General features: G+C 35.8%; 1 protein-coding gene across 1 annotated transcript in view; it reads right to left on the bottom strand.

Annotated features, from left to right (window-relative positions):
* Nucleotides 1-9,026: 9,026 nt before the first annotated feature.
* FSTL5 (follistatin like 5) overlaps nt 9,027-23,414 on the bottom strand; it is a 791,029-nt gene continuing 776,641 nt past the window's right edge. The window contains exon 16 of the mRNA XM_015538440.2: nt 9,027-9,843. Coding sequence (XP_015393926.2) covers nt 9,141-9,843 — 703 coding nt within the window. The 3' untranslated portion in view covers nt 9,027-9,140. The remainder of the gene's footprint in view (nt 9,844-23,414) is intronic.

Here is a 23,414-nt window from a genome sequence, read left to right as displayed (position 1 = left end):
TATTAGTTCTAATACTTTAGAGAATTATAGAATATTAAATAGAAAACTCCTGCCTGAATGTTTCCACAGTTAATTAGCACAGTTTAATAACATTCAAGGAATACATTTTTACGATAATGATTTGAGATTATCAAAAGTTAAATATATATTCTATAGAGACCAAAAATAGTTTGAGTCCAATTAAAATAACAATTCAGTTGTCTCACATACATTTATTGACTGCCTAATATGGACCTACCACATTCTAAGCCTTTTTCTGGATATGATATAAACAAGACAGACAAAAGTCCCTGCTCTTATTTGGTTGCATTATGTGAATGTGTTGGCTGGGGTTATGCAGGTAATAAACAAATACACAATAAATAATATAGTATGTTAGATGTTGATACATTTATGGAAATGCATAACAGCAAAGGTAGATGAGCATATTTTGGAAGATGATTTCAAATTTTAAATAGGGTAGTCAAGAAATCTCACTAGTAAACAGACATCTGAAGAAAGTAAAGAAAGAATTCATGAGAATATCTGGGGAATGTGCATTATAAGTGGAAAAAAACAACATGTAAAGACCCAAGTCAAGAGTAGTTTTTCAAAAGAAAAGAAAGACAGCTATATGACTACAGTTGAATGATTGTGGGAGAAAGTGCTAGGGCATGATCAGGTGATTAGAGAGCTAATGGGATGTTACATCATGATGTTCCCTGCAGATAATTTTAAGACAGTTCCAGGATCAGAGAAGAAAGATTAGACGAACAGAAGCTACCACCCCCCACCCACTGCTTTGCTCATAAAACTGGAGTATCAGTCCAAGAGTAGGGAGCAACTATTTCCAACACCAGCTCCAAAGCTGTGGTTCAGATATTTTGCAGGTCACAGGAAAGAGGGAGAGGCAGATCACACATACACACACACACACACACACACACACACACACACATTCACATACTCAAAAGCAGAGTATAGACCCTATAGTCATAAAAATCTGACTCGCAAAAGAGTGTGAAGGAATTCAAACCTAAGGGCTCTTCAAAACATTAGAGATTTTGGTGGTAATTAAGAAGAAGGTGGGGATACTTCTGTGGCTCAGTCGGTTAAGTGTCCGACTCTTGGTTTCATCTCAGGTCATGATCTCACAGTTTTCGGGTTAGAGCCCCATGTTGGGCTCTGCACTGACCCTGCAGAGCCTGCTTGGGATTCTCTCTTTCTGGTTTTCTCTTCCCCTCCCCTGATCACATGCTCTCTGTCTTTTTCAAAATAAATAAACTTAAAAAATGAAAATTATGCAAAATTTAAGAAGCTGATTACTCTACCTGGGTAATATATTAAATCATAAGTCAGCTAATTTTCCAGAGATAACCAGGAAAGGAAACAGTAAAGGAGAGCTGTGTTGAAATAATTGTGGGAGAAAGTGCTAGGGCATGATCAGATGCCTCAAAATTATCCCTGCATAGGAGTCTAGATTTAATTGGGACAGACTGGAGCAATTTGGTTCCCAGGACATTGCTGAAAACAACAATAAATTCTGCCAGCAATTAGTGATACAAAATGTGAATTCAAAAGCATACATGCACCATTATATTTATAGCAACATTATCTAAAAAGTCAAATTATGGAAACAGCCCGTGTCCATTGACTGATGAATGGATAAAGCAATTAGTGGAGTTCAACAGCTGGGTATAATGCCAAAATAGAGAGATCAAGTAAAGAAATAGTATAAGCAAACCGACTAAAACAATGTTATCCTAGAGTTAATGTGCATATGCCACATAATGTGGTGTTCTCTGAGGAGTAACGTCAGAGTCTTCACATTGTGGGGTTTCTGTATCTTATTTCAATTGTCCAGTTAAATCAGTAATCAAGTAAATGAAGAAACAAGGAGAGGAGAGAGAGGATTTAGAGTTGCTGTAGTATGCTATCTAAAAGATACTATTTTCGGGGTGCCTGGGTGGCTCAGTCGATTAAGCGTCTGACTTCAGCTCAGGTCATGATCTCACCGTTCGTGGGTTCGAGCCCCACGTCGGGCTCTGTGCTGACAGCTCCGAGCCTGGAGCCTGCTCCTGATTTTGATTCTGTGTCTCTGTCTCTCTCTGCCCCTCTCCTGCTCATGCTGTCTCTCTCTGTTTCTCAAAAATAAATAAATGTAGAAAAAAATTTAAAAAAATCATAAAAGATATTATTTTCAGCTGCTAGAAACATAGATCCTAACCTGCCCCTCATGGGTGAGACAGATGACTGCCCATATCTTAGCTCCTTAATGTTTTGGTTTCCAAGGCAGAGGAGTCAAGGCACGGGGGAAATGTCTGTCTCCCCACAACTGGACACCACTTACACACCATGCTGCCTGGGCAGCTCTCTTTGATCTCCTGCCTGTTCTCTGATCCTTTTGCCTGCACATGGTAGAGGCCTGTGAAACAATATTGAAAGTGAATATGAACTCTTCATGTGCCTGAACCACCCCCTCTCCATTCCTGCAGCTGTTCCTAACTGATAAGCTAACTGACCCATAGCCTTTAAGAATTTGTCAAAATTTTAGCAGATATCTTGACACCTGCTCTTATGGAGGCCACCTTTTTCTTGTGCCATGCCAAGGGCTACTTGGGGAACTTGCAAATCCAAATGTATGATATGTTCAGGTGAAATTATAATTTTGTTGATTTTTCAGCTTTTTCTTTTTACTAGAGTGGCAGTAACTTTCTTTCCAGATCTCTACTTTCTAAGTAATGTCAGAATCTTCATATTATCGTTTAATTATATTGTTTCCATTTTTATTATTATATAAAGAATCTAGATTGGGCATATCTGAATTTAATTTTTCTTTAAAGTGTTGTTTATAAATACTTGTATATATTTTTGCTTATTAATTTACATATTTATAACTTCTTAAGTGATTGAAAAATGGTTATTTCTTAGTTTATTTCAAATGAATTGAGAATGTTTTCTATATCATCTTCTTTCTTTTTTTTTCTTTTGTTTTAAAGTCTGTATTTAAATTTCAGTTAGTGAACATACAGTATCGTTAACATACTGTAATATTAGTTTCAAGTGTACAATATAGGGAATCAACACTTCCATATAACACCCAGTGCTCATTACAGCAAGTGCCTTCCTTAATCCCCGTCACCTATTTAACCACCCTCCCTTCCCCTCTGGTAACAGTCAGTTTGTTCTCTATAGTTAAGAGTATGTTTCTTGGTTTGCCTCTGTCTCTCTCTTATTTCCCCCCTTATGTTCATTTGCTTTATTTCTTAAATTCCACATATGAGTGGCATCATATGGTATTTGTATTTCTCTGACTGACTTATTTCACTTAATGGAATATTCTCTAGCTTATCCAATTGAAAAAATGGGCAGAAGACATGAATAGATGCATTTCCTAAAAGACATACAGATGGCCAAACAGACACATGAAAAGATATTCATCAGAGAAATACAAATCAAAACTACAATGAGATATCACCTCACACCTGTCTGAATGGCTCCTAACAACACAAGAAACAACAGGTATAGGTGAGGATGTGGAGAAAGGGGAACTCTCTTGCACTGTTCGTGGGAATGCAAACTGGTGCAACCACCCTGGAAAACAGAGGTTTTTGAGGTTCCTCAAAAAGTTAAAAATAAAACTACCCTATGATTCAGCAATCACACTACTAGGTATTTATCCAAAGAATACAAAAATATTAATTCAAAGGTATACATGCACCCTGATATTTATAGCAGCATTATCTACAAAATCAAATTATGGAAACAGCCCAGGTGACCATTGACTAATGAATGGACCAAGAAGAAGTGATATATATATATATATATATATATATGCATATAATATACATACACAATGGAAAATGCTTGAGCCATAAAAAAAATATTGTTCTTTATTAAATTTGTGTTTGTAATTGATTTTAAAATGTACTAGTAATTTTGAAAAAATCAAGGGAGTGATGTGTATAAGTGTGTGTGTATATACACACACATAGTCATTTGTTAAATCTTAATATTATATTATTCAGATCATATATACACTTAATTTACTTGATCTAATAGAATCTCCAGAATTAAGACCCATTACTATTTGGTTTCTACGATATTCTTTACTTCTATGTAGCTTATACTTTCATTATTTATTTATTTATTTATTTACTCATTCATTTTTAAAGTTTATTTATTTATTTTGAGAAAGGGAAAGAGAGAGAGAGAGGGAGGGACAGAGAGGGAATGACAGGGAATCCCAAGCAGTCTCCATGTTGTCAGTGCAGAGCCTGATGCGGAACTCAAACCCACGAACCTTGTGATCATGACCTGAACCAAAATCAAGAGTTGGACACTTAACCAACTGAGCCACTCAGGTGCCTTTAGCTTATACTTTGAAATACTTTGACAATCAATCTTGTCATTCTAGATTTAATAGACATTCTAAAATACTAATGGGATATGTTTGAATATTAAAATTTAATTATCCAATATTTCCAGATATGCTTCAATTTTTGCATATGCCCTAATTAACACACACACACACACACACACACACACACACACAGTGAGTTGTCTAATTGCTGCAGTATCTAAAACTGCATGGCATATGGTGCAGTTGCACCAAAATTGACAAAATGGAATAATATAATATTTCTGTCAACAATCAAATTTTTAAATTATGCAAAATCAACATGCTATGTGTTAATATAATATCTTTAATCTAATCTATATATTTACTTTTTCCCAATTTATTATAGTTATTTCCCTAAAGAACAATTAATGTATCAAAAGGATGTTTATTGATCTAGACAAAGTCATGGATTATATTTTATTCATAAGCTCAAATGTGGAATGCTTGCTACTCTTTGCTAATAGTTCTGACCACAGAGCATAATTTGAATTAAGAGCAAAACTGGTTTGAAAGTAGGTGGGTAAGCTGAGGCACAGTATGGTAATAAATGATTATTTGCTTCTAATAGCTATATATTTCATGTATGTTGAGTCCCTATCTTGATTATCATGAGACTGTCCTCTTGTAATGTGTAACACTGAACAAATATGCAGATCCAGGTATAAAAGAACATTGTAATTTTTCATAGAAGTGTGAAAATAATTACACACAGGAATAACAGACTTTTTTTTTAATTCAAGTAACAGTCTATTCTTTTGACACTAAGGCAATTTTGATTCTTTTAAAAGTGTTGAAATGTGTCTTCAATACATCTATCAAACATTAAAACAGAATCATGTTTGGTATTTTAGTGTCAGTTTCATCCAAATTATACTATTTACAAAATTTAATTATGTATGTAAACATGAATCTGAAAACATTGAGAAGTCTATCATTTCTCAGCTCTAGTATAAAAGAACAATTAAAACTTTTCTAAGTCACCAAGTGTAGCTGAAAATTACTGTAAAATAGCTGTGATGTACCCATTAAATACCACAGAGACAGCTACATTTTGCTGATGAATATTACTGAAAAGCTAAGTGCTTTTCCAATTACCAATAGGACTATATAATTTATTAAATACAAACAGACAAATAAACAAAAATATGGTTGTATGCTCTGCTTAAGACTTAATCTCCTGGGAAATAGGAAAACTTACCAAGACTTAAGACTGCAGACAAGAACTTCCATAGCATAACTTTCAGAATACATTGCTATGTATGAAGTTTCCCAGAAGAGGTAAATGATATTTGAGTGTTTTCGGAAGGATAGTGAAAATCGGCTTTGATAAGGTGCTGCTGTAGTTCTTTTTTTTTCCATTCATACAGGAACAGATAAATGGTAGATATATGAACAAGTGGCATTAGAAGTAGCCCCTGATGACCTTTTAAGGCTGTAATGGTGGGTTGTCCATTTTCATCTTGTATTGATTTCCATGATAGTATTTATCCTTAATATTTTTCTCACTTGAAAATTTATATAATATGATAAATTGTTATATATGATTAAACATATTGTTTCATCCTGTAAAATCTTTTACTACTGAATGTAAAATCCAGTCAAATTAACTTATTTCTCAAAAGAAAACCCTGTGAGGAATTTTTGAGTGGGAATCTGAAAGGCAATAAGGTTCTAAATTGCATTTTTTAAAAAATGCTTCAACTTTACGTAGATATAATTAAATGGAAGTTGGTTTGCCATACATGCTGACACTTCTCTGGGAATATATTCCATTGCCCAATATTTTCAGTTAATTTGCCTTTTATCTAGTTTCTTATTTTCTGACCCAAATCTGTTTCTCCCTCATGGCTTTCCTATTTCTATCAATGATGTCGTATTTGAAACTGGTCATGTTTACCTCTTTTTATGACCCATATTTATTCAGTTGGCATTTCATGTCTGGTTCCTTAATACCCCTTGTTTCAAAATATATACTTTCAAATTAATTCTCTTATATTAAAAACTATAAACTCACCTTATTGCAGCAGCCTCTCAACTGATACCTCTTCCTCTAATTTCCCTTTTCTTCAGTCAACTCTTCATTCCATTAAAAAATAATAAATTCTAGAGGCACCTGGGTGGTTCATTCATTTAAGCATCTGACTCCCGGTTTCGGCTCAGGTCATGATCTCACATGGTTCATGAGTTGGAGCCCCTACCTCAGGCTCTGCACTGATGTGTGGAGTCTGCTTGGGTTTCTCTCTCTCTCTCTCTCTCTCTCTGCCCCTCCCCTGCTCACTCTCTCTGTCTCTCTCAAAATAAATAAACTTACAATATTAAAAAATAATAATATTAAATTCTAAAAGTTCTGTTTTCACTGGCATTTCTGTTTTCAAAAACTATTGAGTCCCTATTGTCTGGATGAAGTCCAAACTCTTTACATTGGTTTCTTCTTCCTCTCCCACCCTCCCAAATCTGATCATAACCTACTTTTCTTACCTTCTCAAATATCACCTTCTTTACATAAAACATTTACTTCTTCAGTTTCAGTCAAGGACCTCCCATATCATATTCCCATTCTTTGTTTCACACCTTTTCTCATTCCAGGGCCCTTCACTGCTATCACTTCACTTTTTACTCTGTTTAGTAGAAATATGCTATTTGATAGAGTTGTGTTTATTTGTTTGTTTAGTGCAGTTATCTCATAATTTTACCTTGGTTTTTCTAAACTTTCAGTGTTTACACATACCCACATTATCACTGACATCATTATTTGCAATACAACTTACATTTTCTATAAAAAGATAAACTAAATTACCTTTTTTTGATTGCTCTCACTTTACTTGCCCTCTACCTCATCCCATCAATTTTCAAAATAATGCAGAGTACCAGACTATGTTTGAGCACGTGGAGGAAAAACAAAACAAAACACTGTTATGCGCATTAAAACATTGACTGAACTCAAGCGTTAAAATTTAAGAGGTTTATTCTCCTTTTATCAAGCAATGTCTACAGACAGAGCATCCACATGGTGTAAGTTACTGAAGAAGGATGTATGAGACAGACTTACATTAAATCATTAGACACTTTATATGGTTCATGTTCACAAGGGAGAAAATCGCTAAAAAGGAAAGCAGGTAAGTAGAAACATAAGCTGATCTCTGTTGTTTATTAAATCTACCTCCCATAATGTTTCCTTAAGCTAAGAAGAAATCTACTGTATCACACAGCTCAGGATGCTATATATACATAAGATATTACACACTATAAAATTTCAGGTTTCTAAGCAGTTTTATACAATTTAAACTTGAGCAAAATTTGTATTTAAAAAAGACCTTATTGGATTACCTTCAGTAAACGGAGGTCATTTCAACAGCCCATTAGCATTTTTAGCAACAATTAAAAAAAAATAAGTAAAAAGATTCTCCAAACATGTAAGCTATTACTTTAAGCCTAGATAATTATCTGCTTATTTCAGTAAACCAACTTTCTAGTTTTAATCCACGTCCACTGGCCTTTTATTTGCCCTTAAAAAAAAAGAAGCAATAATTTTTACTTCTATACAGTTTCTCAAATAAGAGGATTAGTTAGGTTTCAAACCATAGCACAGAGTTAATGAGGGGGTCATTTAAGGATTATGTAGGAGTTGAGAAGAAGTCATTTAGGAAAGTTCTTAAGGAATGAAGTTCTTTGATGAGTTATATTTAAATTGCCAAGGCAATAGTGAAGTATGTCTTTACTCACCACTGTGGAGCTATCCCCTTATTTCCAATTTCTGCTACTAATTCTCCTAACCCGCTAATATTCATCAGTTCTTGGTGTTAATTTCCCCATATGAGGTTTACTCTAAGCAGATACAAATGGTACTACTTTTTTAAAACTGAAAGTTCCTGCTGATTCAATTCTGGACTACATGAAAAGAAAGGAATCGATTCTGCTAATAATAAACATTTGTAAGCAGTTGACATCCCAGACAAACTTGCATTAAAAATACAATGCACTCCAATGATTAAAAGCAAAATGAATAGAGAATACATTGCAAACATTTTTTCATAATTATTTTTCCTCCTTTCCTCCTCATTTTCCATAGCATGCTGCAGACCGTATAGTATTAAATAGAGTTTGTCACTGGTGTACGACCTAACGCCAACTTATGCCTTCGAATGATATTTCGTTGAGGTTTAAACCAATGCTGAAGACAGGATTTGGTGTAAGAGATGTTAAACTTTTCTCTTTTAATGACAAAAGATTTGTAGTTATGAGGGTGTTCAGTATGCAGCTTTCAGCCTACTTTTTCCTCTTGTGACATTCCCTTCAAGGCACAAAAGATTATAAACAGTGGATGGGACAGAATATTTTTAAGTAAGAATTTTAAGGTTCCACAATACCTTTTTATTTCTAGTTTAAGCATACCAAAAGACAGAGAAAAAATAATAGATAAACCACTTCCAAAATGAAATGCTTAAAGTCATCTGAAATTCCCTGCAGTTATTTTTTAATTGTTTAAATTTCTACTTTGTTGGCTTGAATGTAATTATAGATTTGAATCTTGTGATTGATCTAGTTTTTTTTATTAGATGTTGTGTTAAATATTTCCAGTCAACCAATATTACTAGTTGTGTTCATCTTTGCAAAAGAAAAAATCTGTTTTATTTGGGTCTATCAAGTAACTTATGTTTGACTAGGGTGTGATCTTGAAAAGTTAAGCTGTAAATTTAAACAATGGGTTAAGTGCAATGTACTGGAAAACTCTTCATTCAATAATTATCTAATAGGGCTTCTAGGCATCTCCAACCCAAATGACTGTATTTCCTTTCTCAACTTCAGTGATCTCACAGTTTAACTTATTGAGTCGTCCATCTAGTATAAAGAGAGAGTCCTTGGAAGGTGTCATCAGGTACTGACCAAACAAGCCACTGTCCTGGATTTGCCTGTTCTTCTGGTTCCAAGGCCATTCTTCTGCCTTGAGTGGTTCCTTAAGACTCTTTATCATCTTAACCTTCCCAGAGGAGAGCTCCACAAAGAGCACATCAGTTTGTGTGCTTGAACTACCATAAATGTTGTATTGGTGAGCTTCAGTAAAGGATGGCTGAAATGCCAGATCAGATATGTGCAGATTTGTGTGAATATCAAAAGCCTCCTGTATTTCTCCTCGGATGGTAATGTACTGGACCCTTACAAGACCTCTCACATCATTAATGCTGACAAGATAGTGCCCATCTGGAGAGACATATGGAGTGCCCGTCACATCGCTATTGAATCCAATGACTGAGTCGGTTACACTGTCCACCATAAGCTGTGGTGGAATTGCCCCAGTGCTGTCAGGTTTGCAGCCAATAAAGTAGTATCCTCCCAAGTGCGTGTATGCCAATGACTGAGGAATGCACTTATAGTCCATCAAGTTAATTGTCTTGATGTATGACATGGTTTCAAGATCAATTTTTTGTAATGCAGCTTCATCTTTGTGAAGGATAAATCCAAACCTGAAAAGATGAAAACCAGAGTTAGACGGGAAACTACAGAGGGGTAATCCCATATGAAAATGTACCGTGGGCAGGTGGAAAGGGCCATCGCAAGTCCACACATTAATTGTCAGGCTATGCAGCAATTTGTGTCACGATCGTGTTAGAATTAAACTTTAAAATTTTGCCACCCTCCTCCTTTCTCTAGGTCATTCCTTCATTACAGCTAAACAATTGTAACTCATGGTGTAGAAAACAAAATAATTAAAAGCAATATATCTAGTTAATTGGAACAACAAATTTTACTTTTACCATACAGGGGGAAAAAGGTAAAAATCATCTTGTGTGTCTCTAATCCTGATATTGAACAAGTTTGGTTTACTGCTACTAAAGTCAGCAAGAATAAAATACTTGAATATATAGGTATTTCACTCACTTCATTTCCTTCTTGTCTCATGACCAACAGAAAAATGTGACAGTCATCTCTACTTAGACAATTATCCACCACTTTCTACTTTCTCATTTTAATAAACTTTACAGGACTACCTTAATAAATGAAGATTTTTTTGCTAGAAAACTATTAAAATTCTATTTATTAGATTTTAGGATTACTTTGATTAACAACTTTTACGATTTTAACACTTATAAGTTTTAAATACAAGTTACATTTGTCAACCTTGCTATGCTTAAATTGTTATTGTTTCTGGTGGTATATCTAAGTTATATTGGTTATCTTATACTGAACAATGATAAACCTTAAAGATTTATGATATTTTCTGTTAAAGTTCATTTAAAAGTAAATATTTCTTATTTGTTTTGGTGTCCTCTTTAACTACTTCAGTATTTTTCACAGCATTTGTCTGGAATACTAGCTACAAATTATTATAAGTCCCTGTGATGAATGTAAATGTATTTTTAAACTGAGACCCATAAGACCAGTGGGTTCTTATGAAAAATAAGTAAGTTAAATAAGGTAAAATGAGATGGGGGCTACTATACGAAATTATATCCACAAGGATACTGGTCAATGAAGAACTCTACTTTTTGTTAATAATATTGATTAAAACACATTCTAGTATTTTCAAAATCTCCTTAAACATAAAAAAAGGCATCTATTATTACATTGACTGTGCTTATAAATGAAAAAAAATAAGATGACTTGTGACAATGTAAAACAAACAAAAATTCTAATGATAACCAATTATGTTATTGTCACCTGCAGAAATCATTTTCAATATGCTAATATTTACACAAAATTTTATTTATGTAAAAATGACCATTTCCACACATAACACATACATATAGTGCATTTGGGGTAATAGTTCCTGAAAATTTCAAATATAAGCACATGGCAAGCTCAAAAATATAAATAAACTCATCTTTAATATCATAGAGAAGATAAGATGAATGTTGTCAAACATCAGTCCTGTGTTGTAATTGTAGAAAGCAGCAAGTGCATAAGCACAAATACTTTACTGAAATGGATATAAAGTTGTAATTGCTTCTATGTTCTCATATTATATATGGTTGGGAAACCATATTGTAATTTTCGCTATATTTGAACATTTGTGAAGAGACTATTTGTCCTTAGAGAGATTACAACTCCATCTATACAAAAGGAAAACTACAATGTATACTTAATCCTTTTTAAAAAAAAGTTTTAAGCATTTATTAAACATCTACAAGGTGCTGGGAATATATTAAGGACCAACATATCTCTCCTGCTTTTAATGAGTCTAGGAAATGATTAATAAAAAATGACAACTTAGTGATTAATGTTTAATTATAGCATTCTGCTACACTATGACTTAATTTAGTAATTATCACTTATTCTATTTACACGAGATGGAATAAAGTAATCATTTTGAAAATAACATTTCTGGTGTATTTCAGAATGACGTTCACCATTTCGGCTTATTTCCTGGATCCTTCTCTTTCCTGTGTCCTTAATAACTATGTTTGTGTCATTTCAGTAAAGACAGCTCATACCATACCTATTTAGGATAAAGTTTTAGTTTTAATTATAATGATATGAAGAAACATTAATATTATTAAAAACCACTTCTTAGTTTTTCCACTAAAATATTAATAACCTAGCAAAGCTCTTAAATACTACTGAATATTAAAAAAATAGAAAAAAAAAATCAAACTGAAAACTGAGTCCCATTGTTTTTTGTCAACATCAAAAACACTGTAAAATCTTAGACATCACTCTCCACTCTCCTACTTGTCTTAATAAATAATTAACTTTGATTATTGTAAAGGGATATTTTTCCATTAATGGATAATCATTAAGGATATGCAAGTGTGTATATGATTGTATGTGCTATTATTTATGAAATTTTGAATAATAATGGAAGATATCGTCTTTGTTATGTTATGTGTTGTACATGTGCCCAGAGACAAAAGCAGTAATATTCACACTTAATAAAAGCAATAAGCCAATCAAGTTTTGGCATTTCAGCTCCTCTCTTAACCTTGAGTCTTCCAGTCCCTTGGCAATGGTTTTTGAATGCTAATGAAGAAGAATGAGAAAGCTCCAACTACTCATGAACTATTTTAACTCTAATACTAAAGAATGCACTCAAGTTTTCTGTGATACAATCCAGCCTCTTTTGGAGGTAATTAAAATTTTAAAAAATGGTCCCGTTAAAAATGCAAAAGCTCCATGTGGGGTGATAAAATTACATCTATTTTGGCATCCATGCTGCATGCTCCTTTAGGACTAGAGATCTAGCTACATAAGCAGATGCATGAGAATGCCTTCAATTTTTCACTACTGATTTATTGGGTAGGAAGCAGTGTCTCTAATTCAAAATTTCCCTCTAGTACAGATTGATATTCAGAAATCTCCCACTGTTCATTAGTCTGTGATTAATATTTACGAGGCTCTCAACTTTCATGCCTGCTTAGTATAATAAAATCCTGCACAGTACTAGGCCTAACATAGTTTGTCTCATATTTGTCAGAATGTGTATAGGAAGTTCCAGACTGTAAGAAATGAGAGGTAAAACTTACTCTCGGAATCACTTCTTTTACTAGGAAATTAATAAACCTAGGAAAGTGTGACCTCCCAGCACGGCATTGTGTGGATTTGTTGTTGGAGGTGGTGAGGAGAATTAGAGCCGTGTTTTTCTTTCCCAGATTTCTGAAGTGTAATCAATCTAGTTCATTATAGATGTTTTTAAAAAGTTCAACTTTAATTACTGCTTTTGTACTTTGAGGTGAGGTCCTGAACTGATTCATACAAGAGAACTTGTTGTGAACGATGTAAAGGTTTTCAGTCCAGGCTGATTTAGTCTCATGATCCAGTTTTTCAAGGTAATAGATAGGTGACTTTGCGTAAAGTCCTCCACTGCCATGAGTTTCAATGTTTTCATTAGCAGAAAAAGGATAAAAGTACTACCTTGCTTTGAGGATAAAAGTGAAATGTGTGTTCTTACCAGGCAAACAGTACATCCTTAATAAATAGAACTTGCTTATGCTTTACACTGCAACTAACATCATTTTCCTATTGTCACTCAAATAGGATATTTCCTGTGGGACAGCAGATTATTATAATTCATAAATGGGGAGAAAAACAAATTATTGATTTTTCTATATAGCCAGTATTCCAGTTTTTAAAGATTTATTTTTATTTTTTTTTAATTTGTTTTGAAAGAGAGAGAAGGAGAGAGAGAGAGTGGGGCAGGGGTAGAGAGAGAGGGGGAGAGAAAGAGATCTCACAAACCATGAGATCATTACCTGAGCTGAAATCAAGAGTCAGACACTTAACTGACTGAGCCACCCAGGTGCCCCAGTCTTCCCAGCTTTTAAAATAAGCACATCATGTTACTCAAATGTGGCAAGATTTTTCTACTTGTGAATGCAGCAGAGATCGCACTGACATTAGAAATTCACATTTTTATTCTTGCTCTCACTTGTGCCAACAGGATCTATGGCTGGAACACACCTCACCCAAAAACCAAGTCTCTCACATTGTTAGGAACGAAGGCGGTCAGCTCACTCCTTTGCTTGGAGGTGCTGTTTCAGTTGAGGGCCTGGAGCACTGAGTCATGGTGTGCTGGGTGATTTTGACGTCGGCATAGATGATGGGATTTGAAACAGATACCTGTCTTACTCAAGAATTTTCGCTAAAGTGAAATTCACTAAAAGAAAATTTTGTAGGCAACTTTAGGACACGGATGTCTAAAGACGCAGAGAACTGCAGTCAGAGTTTACGTCATGGCAATTCAAGAGCCTTGCAAGGGAAGTTATTTGGCAGAGAAGGGGAAAGAACAGATATTTAGAGAGAAACATGGCTGAAATACCATGAAGCCGAATAAAGAGCTGCTCAAAGACCTCCACATCCCACAAGACCAGGCTGCATTTTTTGTATTTGAGTAATGTTTGATTTCCCCAGATGTCTCACCCAGTTCCCAAATGAGTCTGATCACAGAGTCTCACAGAGCAATTTTCCAGTTATTGTCACCTCACATCATCTGCCGTGTTAGTCTGCCCCTATTCTGCTTTTTGAGATACTACTGAAGGAATTTCAGAATTACAATTAATAACCTGTATTACCTTTCATGGTCGGTGCCAAGAATGTTAATAATCCAAAGCTTGGGGTGAAAGAAACTCATAAGATTTGCAGAATAACAATTATTTTATCTCCTGAGTCTTAATACCACCTTTCCCCAGAGTCCTCATAGATTCTCACCTGAACAGCTCACCCTACTGCTGACTTTTAGTATTTAACCAGTGAGATCACCGCCCCCCCCCACCCTTACTACAAGCTGGGAAGTGTCCCTGATGTTCCCTCTCCATTCCTACATGACTTCTTTCCTCATACCCTACCATCTACACCTCCCCAGATTTAATTTTTTTTTAACGTTTATTCATTTTTTGATAGAGAGAGACAGAGTATGAGTGGGGGAGGGGCAGAGAGAGAGGGAGACATAGAATCTGGAGCAAGGTCCAGGCTCTGAGGTGACAGCACAGAGCCTGATGCGGGGCTCCAACTCATGAACTGTGAGATCATGACCTCAGCTGAAGTCAGACGTTTAACCAACTAGCCACCCAGGTGTCCCTACACCTCCTTAGATTTTAAAACAAGTATTTCTATGTATATCAATGGATGCAAAGGGGAAGTTGTAAGTACAGATTGGATGTATTTGGGCATCGGATTCACCAGACACTCTATCCTGTTATAAAAACAGCACTGATGTCTATTACTGATGTCGCAATAATAGAAACCATGTTCTTTGAAATAGAGCAGAATAATTTCAACAGCCCTAGGAATTAGTTGTATTGAGGCACAACATCCAAAACATATTATCATAATTAGTACTTCATAATAGTAGTGGGCAGGATTATTAATACCTTGTTTTATTAATTGGATAATAAGTACCTTGTTTTTTTTAAATTGGAAGGTAAGAGATGCTTAACAGATGATAAGAAACAAAAATTATAACTTCCTCTCCATATAATTAATATATAAACTCACATATACAATGTGCTGTTGAAATGACATCTTCCATTGTGTAACAGCTGACAGAGAGTTTTCATGGGTGCAAAGCATAAATCTGACATGAGCCATTATTCACTAGTTTATGAATTCCTTTATATTTAGTTGTTTTCTATTATCCCAGACTGACCCTTGTAAGAAAAGATTGAATGCTGTTCCTACTCAAGTACCAGAGGATTTAGTTTTTATCTGAACTTCACATAAATAGCTCAGTAAAACACACCTGTTCATAAATAGTAGTCACATTCATATTCGGGATATGGGAAGCACAGAGAAATAAAATTGACACATTTAGTAGAGATTTATAACTAGGGCAAGGACAGTTTTTGAATAGACCTAACGCTTTGATGCGTTTGAGAAATGGTACTACTTTGAAGTTTTCTGTTTTCAAAACATAGGTTGGAAAAGCTAGAATGAACCACAGGATGCCTCCTGCCTGCCTTTTTAAAGTATATCATAGAAATTCTATAGTAAAGATTTTAACATTACTTCACCTACTTTCACTTTTAGAATTTTTTCCTTTAAAAAGTGGAATGTGTTTTGGAATACTAAATTCCCTATTTTCTTCCCTCTCTGGTACCCTATTGTTCTGATCTGTAGAAAGTTTGATTCTTCTAGGCCAAATCAAAACATAAATGCATAATTTGATTACAGTATATTCACGATGTCTAATTGCTTGATAGAATTAATACAGTGTTTAGAGGTCTATCACTTCTAGTGTCCAGAACATTAAAAAATAAATAAATAAATAAACAAACAAACAGATTTATTAAGAATTCTGTGCACACCATATATACTACAGAACATATTTCAAAAACCAAAGTCTTCAACCTCTTTTTGAAGAGCTTAAAAACTTAGGGAAAAAACAAAACAAACAAACAAACACAAAACAAACAAAAACAAAAACAAAACACCCTGACACCGACACCTGTGCTTTCAGATGGCATTTTAAAAGTTTGGTTGCTCTTCTTAATTTGGTTTTGGAAAAACATGAAAATCTGAAAATAGGAGCCTCTTGAGTCTTACCCATTTTTCTGATTAGGGTATGTTTTATGCAGGAGTTGACAAATGGAGCAGGGATGCCAGAGTGGAAATGGAGTTAGTAATTAGAAGAAAGAAATAATTTGTGAATATAAAGGTGGAAATACAAAAGGAAGGTAAAACAAAGGCAAGAGCAAAATCTGTTAATAAAAAAAATACTACTGAAATATCCATTGCATACCTACAAGAAAGAAATAATGGGTGAGAAAAAGATTCAGTACGAACTAGGTCTGTCATGAGTTGGGTTCTAGATACTGTATGACCAAATTCAATATTATTCACGTCCTGCTATGTTCAGTACACTTTGTACAACCTTATAAAGGAAATGGAGAGGAAATAAATGATTCCTATCCTTAAGGTAATTATAGTCAAACAGTGGGGTGCTTATAATTGTATGCCCTGACTTTCAAAAAGTGTTTAGGGAGCCTCTTCAAAGATGAGAGAAGGGATGGATAGAGTTATATCCCTGTTTCAGCTACTAATTTACATTTCTGTTATGCTAGGCTTTCACTTGAAGAGAGAGTTTATATTAGTCTGGATCCCAGAAGGAAAGGAATAAATTTCAATTAGAATAAATCAAGGAGGGTGCAATAAAGAGTCTGTTTACAGTGAAATAGAAATTGGTCACAAGAGACAGTGCAGTAATATGGGGAGAGTAATAATAAGGCTGTTGTCACTACTTTATCTGGGAAGGAAGGAGTTATATAGAGAGGTGCCTCGTGTGAGTATCTGTCTCCTTTGATCTAAAGAAACAGCTGATTGCTTACAAAACAGCAGACATGGGGTGGGAGGAGTGGGGGAATAAGCAGTGGGAGGGTAGGGTGGATTCTATACTCTGGTCTCATGCTCCTTCTTCATGCAATCTCCAGTCAGGCTTTTCATTGGCCCAAACAACCAGAAGCCATAGTATCCAGCCTTCTGGGATAGAAAGCAAGATAGTGAAGGCTAGAGTGTGTACCGGGGGATAGAAATGCAAAACAGCAGCCACAGATTTCCTTGGCCAAAGAGACTTGAAAAAAAATGAATTCTAGTGAATATACAGAGCTACATCAAGTAAGGATTGTGACATGTGACATATACATTTAGTCTCTTTTTTATAATATTTATTTTTGAGAGAGAGAGAGAGAGAGAGAGAGAGATACAGAGCACAAGTGGGAACGGGGCAACGAAAGAGGGAGACACAGAATCTGAAGCAGGCTCCAGGCTCTGAACTGTCAGCACAGAGCCTGATGTGGGGCTCAAAGTCATGAACCGTTAGAGAACATGACCTGATCATGAGATTAACCGATTAACTAAATGAGCCACCCAGGTGCTCCTATATTTAGTTTCTAATTGGAATCATTTGACAACTGATAAAGAAAACTTGTGTAACTTTCCAAGCTGGGAGAAGAAACATTATTTTTTAGGTGTATTTATTTATTTTGAGAGAGAGAGAGAGAGGGAGAGAGAGGAGGGAACAGAGAGAGAGGGAGAGAGAGGAGGGGTTAAAGGGAGAGGAAGAGAGAAAATCCCAAGCAGGTTCCATGCTCAGCCCCGAGCTGGATGCTGGACTAAATCTCAGGGCCTCAGCAGAGATCAGATGCTAAAGAGTCAGATGCTTAACTGTCTAAGCCACTCAGGCACTGGGGAGAAGGAACATTCTTGATTATTTTTTTTCCACCTGAAATAAATGCTTCTTCAGATAGCACTTTCTTATTTCTGGTAAAGCTTTAGAAAATGTCTCTTACCTTTCATTACTGGTAAATATTTTCAGTAATTGTTGTGTAATAAATGTTTGTGTCCCCCCACCAGACCAAATTCATGTATTGAAGCCCTAATCCCCATTGTTTTTGGAGGTGGGCCTTTTGGAAGAAATTAGGTTGTGAGGGTGAGCCTTCATGGATTAGATCCGTGCCCTTGTAAGAAGAGCCATAAGAGAGAAGATTTCTTGCTATCTCTGCCATGTGAGGACACAGTAAGATGATGGCAGTCTACAAATTTGGAAGAGGGCTCTGCCCAGAACCCAAACATGTTGACATTCTGATCTCTGACTTCCTAGCCTCCTGAACTGTGATAAATAAATTTCCATTGTTTAAGCCAGCCAGTCTGTGATATTTTGTTAAAGCAGCCTGAACTGGCTAAAGCAAACCTCTTATCAGAGAGGTGCTTCTACATTTCTTGAAATGGGGCTGAAGCATTGGAACTGGGTAAGGCACAGAGCCTGGAAAAGTTTTGAGGTGCATGCTAGAAAGAGTCAATACTGCTGTGTAGAGGCCACTAAAGACATTCCTGGTGAGGGCTCGGAAATAAAAGAGGAGGGCTGGAGAGAAAGCCTTCATCTTCTTAGAGAATTCATAAATGATCATGAACAGAATGTAGAAATATGGATGGTAAAGGCCACCCTGATGAGATTTCAGATGGTAATGAGGAATATGTTATTGGAAACTGGAAAAAAGGCATTTCCTTACGGTAAATTGACAGAGAATTTAGTTAAACTACGGTAGTGTTCTAGCATTTTATGGAAAGTAGAACTTGAGAACGATGAAATTGGATATCAGCTGAGATTTATAAGCCAAGTGTTGAAAGAGTGATTTGGTTTCTCCTGATACTTATAGTAAAGTGAGAGCAGAAATAAATGAATTAAAGAGAGAATTGTTAAGCAAAAAGGGCCCAAAACATAAATATTTGGAAAAATTTTAGCCTGTCTATAATACAAAAAAAAAAAAAAAAAGGAAATACTTGTTCAGAAAAGAATATTAAGGGTAGGGAAGACCAGCCCCTTAATAAGGAGGTTAACATAGTGTGAACCACAGAACTAATCAGCTACCCCTGCAGGGAGACTGCCAGTTTGAACTGAAGGGGATGGAGACTGGGTGGAATGAAGGAAAGCTCTTAGATGTCCTGAATTTTATGGGATGAGCCCACACAGCTCTTTTTAAAACTTTTTTTTAACATTTATTTATTTTTGAGAGACAGAGAGAGGCAGAGCATGAACAGGGGAAGGGGGGGGGAGAGAGAGAGAGAGAGAGAGAGAGATACAGAATCTGAAGCTGTCTCCAGGATCTGAGCTGTTTGTTAGCACAGAGCCAGACGCGAGGCTCGAACTCATGAACTGCGAGACCATGACCTGAGTTGAAGTCAGACGCTCAACCAACTGAGCCACTCAGGCGCCCCTCCCACACAGCTATTTATCTGTGAACATGCATTATTATTCAAGATAAAGGAAAAAAAAAATGACTCCAAGGTGATTCAGTGATCACGAGGGCTACAGTCTCAGTTTGAAAGAGACAAAACATCACCCAGAAGCTTGGGGGTGCAACCCTCACCCTACGGAGCTGCAGGGACATGGCCACCCACTGCAGTGGGTCTGGAAGTCAGAACATCAAGTCAAAAGGGGTTATTCTCAAGCCTTAAAATCTTAGGGAGTTTCGCTTTCCTAAATTTTAGACTTGTCTGGGACTACTCACCACTTCCTTCTTATTTCTCCCATATGGAGTGGAATGTCTATCCTATGCCAGCACCATCATTTTATTTTGGAAGCACATAACATATTTGATTTCATAGGTTCACAGCTAGAAACAATTTTGCCTCAGTGTGAATCAAAGTCTTTCCCATATCTAATTTAGATGACATTTAGTTAAGACTTTAGACTTTAGATTTGATGCTGGAACAAGTTAAGACCTTTGGGACTGTTGGAATCGAATGCGTGCATTTTGCATGTGAGAAAGACTGAATTTGAGGAATCAGGGGTGGAATGCTATGACTGAATTGTGTCTCCCCCACACCTCAAATTCGTACGTGAAAGGTCTAATCCCCAATGTGATATTATTTGGAGGTGGAGCTTTGGGGAGGAAATTAGGTCATGAGGGTAGAGCCCTCCTTAATGGGAATGGTGCCCTTAAGAGAAGAGACATAGAGATATGATCTCTCTCACTGTCAGCCATGGGAGGACACAGCTTAAGGCAGCTATCTGCAGATCAGGGAAAGGGCTCGCCACCGAAACTCGAGCGTGTTGGCAGCCTGATATCTGACTTCCCAACCTCTAGAAATACGAGAAATAAACTTCTGTTGTTTGAGCCATCCAGTCCATGGTACTTTGTTAAATTAGCAGAACTAAGTTAGAAATCTCTGGTAAAAGTTATGCACATGATTAATACCAGTGGTTGTATTATTATTTTCCCATTACTTTTACATTTTCTTTAGGTAAAGCTGCATGAGTAATTTGTGTTTAACAGGCTAAAAGTTTATAAAATATGTTTAGAAATTTACCTGTATTTGGTAATTTTTAAAACTTTCTTAATCTGTGTATATGTTCTCAGTATGCAGAGTAAGGGAAAGGGGAGGACTTTATTTTGTTTTGTTTGCATTTTTTATTCATATAAATGACGAAGTGGTGTATATCTCATACGGTGTGTTTTGTTCTTTCAGCACTACATTTTATTTTATTTTATTTTTCAACGTTTATTTATTTTTGGGACAGAGAGAGACAGAGCATGAACGGGGGAGGGGCAGAGAGAGAGGGAGACACAGAATCGGAAACAGGCTCCAGGCTCCGAGCCATCAGCCCAGAGCCTGACGCGGGGCTCGAACTCACGGACCGCGAGATGGTGACCTGGCTGAAGTCGGACGCCGAACCGACTGCGCCACCCAGGCGCCCCCAGCACTACATTTTAAAGATATATTTGTGTTACTCTGCATATTTACTATACTGCTTTATAGTCACTCATAGGAAATCTATAGTAATATCCACCATATTTTACTTAATCACTTCCTTAATAATAAGTGTACTCATGTGGCTTCATTAAATTGGTGGGTTGGTTGGTGGCTGAGCTTAGCAAGAAAGCCTGAGATGGATGAGCCTTCCTCTGTCCATGTGGTTTTCTGTCCTTCAAGGATGTTCACAAGACTTCCATCAAAGGCGACTGCAACATTCTAAGAGGGAAAGCTCCTGTCAAGCCTTTGCCTCACTTGTGTTTGCTTATGTGCCTGGAAAGAAATAACATGCTTAGGGGCAATGTGCAAGGAGAGTCACCAAAAGCATTGATACTGGGAGATAGGATTCACTGGAGATCATTATCATAAAAAATTATCATATAAGGTAATGGCTCAATTGTTTTTTTTATTCTTTTTCTTTAATTTTTTTAATGTTTATTTATTTTTGAGAGAGAGAGAGAGAGAGAGAGAGAGTGTCAGTGGAGGAGGGGCAGAGAGAGATGGAGACACAGAATCTGAAGCAGGCTCCAGACTCCGAGCTGTCAGCACAGAGCCTGACCCAGGGCTCAAACTCCCAAACCATGAGATCATGACCTGAGCCAAACTGACTGAGCCCCCCCTCATTTTTTTTTATTCTTAAGATAGTTACCTATTAGCATCATTTAGTCCATCATTTCCCATTGATTTGGAGTGTCACTTGTTGGTCTACATGCATTTTGTCTATGTCTGAATGTTCTGTTTATTTCAGCCGTCTTTCTCTTTCCTCATACTTTTTGCACTATTTTATTCATTGAGCCTATATAACATGTATAAATAGCCAGGAGAATGAATCTAACAATTTTCTTTCTCAAAACTTATTGGCTATTTGAGCGAGTGCGTGTGTATGTGTCTGTGTGTGTGTGTATCTGTGTTTGTGTGCCTGAGTGTGTGTGATGTTACGTAAACTTTTCAGTTTATCAGGTTAGAACACAATTAGAACTTTTATCTTTTGGGGCACCTGGGGAGCTCAGTGGGTTAAGCATCTAACTTCTGACTTCAGCTCAGGTCATGATCTCAGGATTCTCTTGAGTTGGAGCCCCGCCTCTGGCTCTATGCTGACAGAGTGGCCTGCTTGGGATTCTCTCTTTGCCCTTCCTTCCCTACCCTTTTCCTCCCCCTTCTCCCCACACACTATCTCTCTTTCTCTCTCTCTCAAAATAAATAAACTAAAAAAATTAAAATGTTGATATATGAGGTGTTTATTAATTTACATAGTAACTGAGTTTTAACATTTTAAAAATATGATATGTATTTCTACTTATTTGATTTATTTTTTTAATTTGATTCATTTTTAATTGCTGTATCAAGAAAAATTAATTTTTTCTTGGGTATATTCATAGATATTTTACCTTTTACTTGCTAATAATAATAGATTCTTTTTTCCATTATATTTCCTGATTGGTTTCATTCATATGCATAAAGTTATTAATTTCTGATATTAATTTTGTGCCCCTTAACATTTTGAGTTACTTTGTTTTAGGGTCTCCAGCCTATATTCTACTGTTATTTATATTCAGTCATATCATTTTTAGAGATGGATAATTTTACCTCCTCTTTTCTAACCAAATTAAGTCTTCATTTTATCATTGCAGTGGCTAGTACTTTCCTCTTATTTTTAAAATATATATTTCTGGGGCGCCTGGGTGGCTCAGTTGCTTAAGCGTCCGACTTTGGCTCAGGTCATGACCTCACGGTCCGCGAGTTCGAGCCCCGCATCGGGCTCTGTGCTGACAGCTCAGAGCCTGGAGCCTGCTTCGGATTCTGTGTCTCCCTCTCTCTCTGACCCTCCCCCCTTCATGCTCTGTCTCTCTCTGTCTCAAAAAAATAAATAAGCATTAAAAAAAAATTAAAAACAAAATAAAATAAAGTATATATTTCAAAATTGGTCTTAATCTAGTGGTGTTTCAACAATATATAAAAATATTGATGGAAAGAATAGAAATTTCAGAAGCAGACATGTGTTATGTGAAAGTTAAAATAATAATAATAATAATAATAATAATAATGGTTTATTAAAACTGTAGCGAAGATATAGGCTACATTGTATGTTGAGATAATCACCTATCTAATAAGAAAAATGTATATATAACTCATTTTCTGTGTAAAATAATACCTAGATAGGTGAAAGAGTTAAAATTACACTAATACTAAATAGTATTAAAAGATTGGTTATTAAACAACAGTATAATAACAGCATTTAATGCATCAACAATTTAAATATTGGGGAAGATGATACCTTTTAAAGAAAAACCCCACATTCTTAAAGTCTAGAAGTGAAGCTTGATAAAGGCGATTATATTTTAAAAATGAACAA

This window comes from Panthera tigris, chromosome B1 (genome assembly GCF_018350195.1).
Source record: "Panthera tigris isolate Pti1 chromosome B1, P.tigris_Pti1_mat1.1, whole genome shotgun sequence".
Classification (NCBI taxonomy): Eukaryota; Metazoa; Chordata; class Mammalia; order Carnivora; family Felidae; genus Panthera; species Panthera tigris.
Note: the sequence above shows the minus strand (reverse complement) of the source record. Positions and strands in the feature narration are given on the sequence as shown.